General features: G+C 53.0%; 1 protein-coding gene across 1 annotated transcript; it reads left to right on the plus strand.

Moving 5' to 3' along the window:
• Positions 1–2,781: 2,781 nt before the first annotated feature.
• On the plus strand, positions 2,782–5,826 carry LOC104472389 (steroidogenic acute regulatory protein, mitochondrial-like; the record flags this gene model as incomplete). The annotated part of the gene is made up of 6 exons (XM_010088052.1): positions 2,782–2,845; positions 3,094–3,216; positions 3,913–4,058; positions 4,426–4,584; positions 5,396–5,580; positions 5,733–5,826. Coding segments are annotated over exons 1-6 (771 nt in total), but the record flags the coding sequence as incomplete, so codon positions are not given.
• Positions 5,827–7,199: the final 1,373 nt, after the last annotated feature.

Genomic DNA, 7,199 nt, shown 5'->3' on the forward strand with positions numbered 1-7,199 from the left:
GTTTCCCAAGTACCTTCTGAAAATTTTTTGTCCCAGTTCCAATTGGATGGTCAAATAGCAAAAGATGGTGAAAGGACACGGGTAAAATCTGGTCATGGGGGGCAGAAAGGGGCGTGTCCAGGCCAAGAAGAGGAGAAAAGAATAAGCGCATCCTCCTTCAGCTAGCTTAATTACAGACTATTTGACAAGAGCAACAAGGGAAAATTAGCTGCTGGAATTCTGTCTTTGCCTCCTAAAGCACCAGTCACAGGCTTTGCATTTCACTTTTGTCAGCACTGTTTGGGAGCTGTAGAATACTTCCCAGGGGGTGCTACACTGACGGGTGGGATTGGCAGCAATGGGTCCCCAAGGGGTCCTTGCTCCCAGGAGCAGGGGACAGGGATAACGGGAGGATTGGGGGTGCCAGATCTTATTCCTAGATGAGGTCCTACATGCCAGCAACCACCCAGGAGCAGGGATTTTGCAGCATTGGAGGCAGAGCAGCCCAGAGCCAGCACCTGGGAGCAGGGCTCCTGGCCACCTCTCCTGAAGTGGCTTTGCACAGAGCTGCAGATCTGCAGTGACCTCCAGTGGATGCAGCCAAAGCTGGTGGAGATGGCCAGCCCAGATGCAGATAGCCAGCCCAGATGATGGAGATGACCAGCCCAACCCCTTTGCTGCAGCCACGCAGGGGCAGGGTGGGTGCACAGCACCCTGCATCCAAGGACATCCCACAACCGGCACCCAAGGTAGTGGGACCTGTGCATCAGCAGGCAATTGAGTGGGGCAGACCCATGGCAGCTCCTCACTGCACTCAGCTGGGGTCTCGGGTGGTGATGCCACACTCCCCTAGCCTCCAGGCTTGCCATCCCAGGCAATTTTTGATTTTTTTTCTTTTTTCCTGTAAGGCACTCAATTCCCAGGACACTTCGTACAGCCCTCAGGAGAGTATATGGACACCACTCATCGCCACCAAGTGGGGCGATAAAACATTATCTGCCTGGCTATTACCCCTTTCTGCAGAGACAAAACTAACAGGAGAAAGAGTGCACAAAAATGAGGGGAATGTGTGTGAGAGGATAGAGCATCGGCAGGGAGCAGCTCTCCCTAGGAGCTAGCAGAGGTGCAGGTTCAAAGTGCTGGGGCAGATCTCTTACCACCTACTGCTCTCTCCTTCCTAGGCAGCTTGCAAAAAACCATACTGTATTTCCTAACTGCTGAGCCCCACTGAATCCCCAAACCCAAGAAAAACTCAGAGATAAGTGGTTTGCAACTCACCAAAGCAACAGTGTAAATCCCAGCACTGAACACAGAGCTCCAGCAAGAGCAAAGATCCCCTGGAGCTGCAGCCAGGCTCCAGCGCAGCTGCCAAGCCCTCACTGCAAAGCTTGTGGCTGCTTTGGGCCATACACAAGGCACATGCACATCTGCAGGGTGTTCCTGCAAGCAGAGGACATGCACACAGGTACTTATCTGGGTGACACCACATAAGAAGTCACACAGGAGCAGACTGCAAATAAGCAGTGGAGCATCCAAGGAGGAAGTAGGTGGTAGGGGGTTGCTGTTATAAGCTGCCCAGCAACCAGGAGTGGAGGGAGAAAGCTGTGAAGCTGCAACAGGACACAGCTGTGCAAACCACAGCCGCTGTACCATGAGGTTATCCCTGCAGGAAAAGCCAGAGGGAAAAGCTCAGGGTTGGGGCTGGTGAGTCAGGCAGGGAGCCTGGGAACTGGCTGAGCTGAGCCAACAGGTCACCAGGGCTGGGATAAAACCCTCCAGCACAACAAGGAAAAAAGGCCAAGTCTTCCTAAGGAACCGTTGTTCCTGCTCCATCCCTGCCAATAGTGGGAGTGTTGAAGGGATGTGATGTACAGCAGCTGTGGAAGGACCATTCCTATCCCAGTAAGGGACCCACTGGCCACAACCACACCATATTGCAAGGTGTGAAGTCTCTCCCCTCCCTTTTAAAGTAAAAAAAAGTCCTCCTGGCCTCCTTGCCCACATATTCTAGTTGTTGCGGCCTCAGAGACTGAAGGTGAAGTGAGCCATAGTGATGCTAAGAGAAACAAAAGCATCCAACCCCTTAGGTCACAGGTGGGAAAAATCAAGTGGGGTGTTCAAAGCCCTTGCAAAAGCAGGTATTGAAAAGGGCCAGGGGAACAGAGCGTGGCTGTGTTTTAAGGAGTGACCTAGGAGGTTTTATGTTTCAGCTTTTAAGAGGGGCTATTAAAACCACAAGGGGAGGGATGGAATAAGTTCATGCCAAAAGATGTAGTGGTCCCACCATCACCTTGAGTAGCGGAGATCTGCAGGGGATGATGAGGAGGGAGTCAAGTAGGAAAGAGGTAAATAAGGAGTTACTTGAGCAATTAACACCATAACTTCTATGAAGTTTCCATAGGAAGAAGCACCATTTTCCACAAGCACAGCTTTAACGGTGGCTTCAACACTCCCCAAGAGCAAAGACATGTTGGTCTCAACTCTCACCCAATCCTTCCCTCCATCCAAGTGCTCCCACTTGCATTTGCCACCACCAGTGGCACCAGGAACCACTAAAATGTCCCATCCCAGCTGTGTCCTGGGGACGCATTCATCTGCAGCTGCAGGACAGGCAGGGACAGCTCATTCAGAGGGAAGCACAGCCTTTCCCTCCGGCCCCTCCTCTCTCTTGCCTTGTCCTTGAGCGCTCCTTCCAAGCCGCTATCTCCCAGCAGGCTCCTATCACCAGGTGCTGTCCTTCAGACAGGCTATAAAGGCGCAGGGGATGTGGGGTGCTCCCAGAGGCAGCTCTGCTCCTGCGCCATGCTGCGGGCCACTGTCAAGCTGTGCTGTGGCATTGCCCATGACCACCTCCATCCCCTGCCTGGTAAGCATCATTCACCTCCTCCTTCTGCCTTGGAAAAAAAAGGGTCCTAAAGGAGATGCTAAGTCTGCATCTGATGGGATCCCCTGGGAGGTGCTCCCTTGGAAACGTCACATCTATGCATCTGTTTTCCCCCTGCGTTTTATCATGCCGTGGGTAATCTCGGTCTCAGCTGCAAATGAACTTCCAGCAGAGATGTGGGGCATCATGGTGTTTTCCTCGCACCAAAGCCAATGTGTCTCCCCCCCTAGGCTTGAAGATCACAGCCGTTGTGGCACTACAGAAGGACGGGAGAGGACTGGTGGGAAGAGGATCCCATTGCCTGCCTTCCAAAATCCCTCTGTATATTCAGAGGCTGATGGGGAAGGAGACAGGTAAGCTCAGCCCAGGCGCTCGGGTACCACATTTCCAAGCACTGCTCACAACCAACAAGGGATGGAGGGACGGGTATTAAAATACATCCCCCTCCATAGGATTTGACCCTTATTTGGGGGGACAGAGTTAATTATCTTTTCACCACTGGGCTGGTCTCCAGCTCCCTGGTGGCTTAAAAGCATTCCCCGTACTGATGGTAAACAGGGTTAGCAGGGAGACCCTGAGATCCCGGAAAGGTAAATGCTGTTGGCTCACCATACAGGCAGCCAAAGCTTTTAGTAGAGCTTGCAGGCACTTATTGGTGTTCTGTTGCATTGCTGCTGTGTCTCTAGTTCCACCATTTACCTAAAGACTTGGAAATTGGCAAATTCATCTGGTGTTTTTTGAAGCATGGCTCTGTCCAGAGGCTGCCTTTGCTATGTGGATAATACCTGAGCAATGTGCAATTTGTACTGCAGTGTTACTGGGAATTGATTTGAAAAACAGTTTCCGAAAGCTTTCCAAGCAGCCAGCACGGTTTGCTGCACCAAGAGGGGACCAGTTGGGTGGTAGAAATGGTGGTGTAAGAGCCCAGACTTTGGGTCAGCAAAGCCCTCTGCTCCCACTCTGTTTCCACTCCTATACCTGCAGTCATGGGTGCAAGCAAAGCTGGGGGGGGGGGGGACTTTTCACATTTCCCTGCCTTGCTCCTGCAGCCATGTGCCCAGAGCCCGACAGAGACATCAGCTCCAGCCGCTTCTCCGGCACAGATCTCTCCTACATCGCCCAGGGAGAAAGAGCCCTGCAGCAAGCCCTGAGCATCCTGCAGCAGCACACCAGCTGGCAGCTAGAAACCATGCTGGTAAAGCCCAACCGCCTCTTGCTTTTGCTGCTTTCTGCCAGAAAAAAAGGTCTCGGGTGATGAAATAAGCCTGGGGAGGGAAGATTTGCTTCTCTTATTCCTTCTGCTCAAAGGGAAACCACGGGCACAGAAGACATGCCATGCAAAAGCACGCACAGGCAAAGAGGGTTCCCAAGTGAGCCTTCGTTGTGCACAATCACAAGCAAATCTGCAAAACAAATAGACATGATTTAGATAGAGCAGCTTTCACCTGGAAATGAAGCCACAATTAAAAAGAGGACAGGGCTGATTTATTAGCAAGGCAGTTCAGCGTGTCGGGGTGCCTCTCGGGGTATTTGGGGTTGTTGCAGGCTCTCTGCTCTCCCAGGACGCCGGCGCCATCATGTCCAGCACCGTGGTCCCTGGGCTGGGCAAGGTGTTCCGGGCGGAGGTGGTCCTGGCTGTGCCGGTGGCACAGCTGCACCAGGAGCTGTTTGAGAGGATCGAAGAAATGCCCCAGTGGAACCCGACCCTGAGCCAGGTGAAGGTAAGGTGGGGAGGGATGCTATCCTGCCATCGCCAGGGTTGCTAGCATCCAAAAGATCTTACTAATCGAGGCTTTGGAGATCGCTGAAGGATTAAAGCTAATTCTGCACTCTTGCAAGAGCAGGATGTCACTCCAGGGAGAGCAGACGTGCTTTGCTGGCATGGCATTGAGAAACGTGTCGTTTCCAAGCTTGCTTTTCCACACGGTGCCTGTTTCCAAGTTTTTCTATGCTGGGGGACTCTGATGCTGCTCAGACTTTAATGTTAGGGGAGAAGCTGTTCAGGGGAATAAGATAGCTCAATAAAAGAGCCCAAACCAAATATATCATGCTGCAGGGAACACCCCCAGGAAGCTGATGTGTTGTCTCGGGCTTCTTTTGAGTATTTCCCTTTTTTCTCAGCTCCCAGATCTTTTGAGAATTTGCCTTATTTCTCAGCTCCCAGATCATAGCCTATCCCTCAGCAAGCTGCCAGCTTCAGAAGGCCTCCCTGAGCTCACCCGGGCTGGCTCAGGTGCTTGGTTACTGCCACTGCTTCCCTGTCCCTCCAGAAAAAAACCTAGCATCCCAGACTCCCATCCTAGATACAAAAGGCTGAAAAAAAATCACCCGCTTTCCCCCTTACTAACCTGCACGGGACTGGCATTTAACCATCACCAACTGCCAGCCCCAAGCTCCCACCTTGCTCCTGCTTCTGCTCATGATGTCACCCTGCACTGCTGTCCCCAGGGAGGCTTAACATCCCCTGGGCAGGAATCTCCGTGGAGAGGTGGCCACCAGGAGCCTAATCCCTGGAGCTCTCTGCTCTGGTAGGTGCTGCAGCGTGTGGGGACAGACACATTGGTGACACACGAAGTCACTGCTCCCAGCCCGGGCAATTTGGTAGGTCAGCGGGACTTTGTCAGTGTGCGGCACCACGGGAGGAGGGACACGGCCATCTACCTGGTGGGCACTGCCACCTACATAGAGCCCCTGCCCTCGCCGGAAGGGTGCATCAGGTAAAGCCCCCCCCACAAAGACACAGTCATGGGGTATCATGTCCCTGCGCGGTGGAGCTACCACCCCATTATGTTTGCTCTGGGATCTCCTTACACCCATTTTCCCCCCACCCCGGGGCAGAACCTAACTCCTGCTCCCTTGGCCACGGCAGGGCTGAGTCCCAGCTGAGCTGCATTGCCCTGCAGCCTCTGGCGGGGGACCCTGGCAGGACCCACTTCACCTGGCTCCTTAGCATGGATCTGAAGGCAAGTGCCACTGCAGTACTCGGGGTGGGACAGCAAGGGGTATCCATCCGGGGCTGCAAACACACCCTCCTCCCCAGGATGGGCACCCCAGCTCTTTTTGACCCAGCGGGACCAAATTTGGGGTGTTTTCTCTCCCAAAGGGCTGGATCCCTGCATCCGTCGTTAACCGTGTCCTGCCACACTCCCAAGCAGACTTCATCCAGCACCTCCGCCGGCACCTCTCTGCTATCACGTGCCCCTGAGCTGTGGGAGAACACAAGGGACACAGCCAGAGCTGGAGACCCCTTCCTGCCCCTGTGCATCGTCTCTGTGACCACCAGTGATGGGGTGAGGTGTTGCACCCCTCAAGCACCCCCAGTCATGGAGGACACCCTCCACCCAACACCGTGCTTCTGCTTCGGGGATGGAGCAGAGCATCTGCAAGCTGGGGCAACCGAGCAGCACTCAGCCTTGTGTTAGGATCTGCTTAAAAACCCTGGCCCAGACCTCGCCTACTGGTAGCAAAGGGAGCTGCTGTTGGGCATTGCCTTGACCAACCACACATGGGGGAACAGGGTGCCTGTGGATATGTACCCCGATGCTGGCATTGCTGCCCGCGGTGCCGTTTGTTCTGCAGCTTCAGCCCTGCCCTGGTTTCATCACTCTTTATTTATTTATTACCTGTTATTACCTGATCATGGCACCAGTTGTCAGTGCAAGCTCAGGGGCTCTTAGGGTACTGCGACGTGGAGGAGGATGAGGCAAACAAGAAAAAGCTGACGGAGACGAGCAGCAGTGAAACTCCAGTAGGGTTGGACAAGTGCATCCAGGGCAGCTTGCCATGCAGACCTGCAGCATGGTAAAGCCCCTGGTGGTTTTCATCCAAGGAGGATCCCCAGGAGATCACAGAATGGTTTGGGTTGAAAGGGACCTTAAAGATCATCTAGTTCCACCCCCCTGCCATGGGCAGGGACACCTCCCACTAGCCCAGGTTGCTCAAAACCTCATCCAGCCTGGCCTTGAACACCTCCAGGGATGGGGCATCCACCATCCCACACTCCCAGCCCTCAGTAGCAGCAGGGATGGCTGGGCTGCCCCGACATCATCCTGCACCCTGGGAACAAGCTGATAAAGAGGAGTGGCTGGGTTGAAATAAAACAAAGGGGTGGCACGCTATATGAAATCATTTCAACAACCACACACAGGTCACACTTGTATTCTTACCCCCTCATACACCCACCCCCCCAAATAAATCAACAGAAAGAGATTTTTGATGTGGATTTATCTTTTTTTTTTTTACATTATGTTAGAGTTAAAAAAAAAAAAAAGAGAACCCAACAAAATTAATAAATATTAAAAGTTAAAAAGCTCTGAATCTCATATGTACAAAACTT

Source organism: Pterocles gutturalis, unplaced genomic scaffold (genome assembly GCF_000699245.1).
Source record: "Pterocles gutturalis isolate BGI_N339 unplaced genomic scaffold, ASM69924v1 scaffold48146, whole genome shotgun sequence".
NCBI lineage: Eukaryota > Metazoa > Chordata > Aves > Pterocliformes > Pteroclidae > Pterocles > Pterocles gutturalis.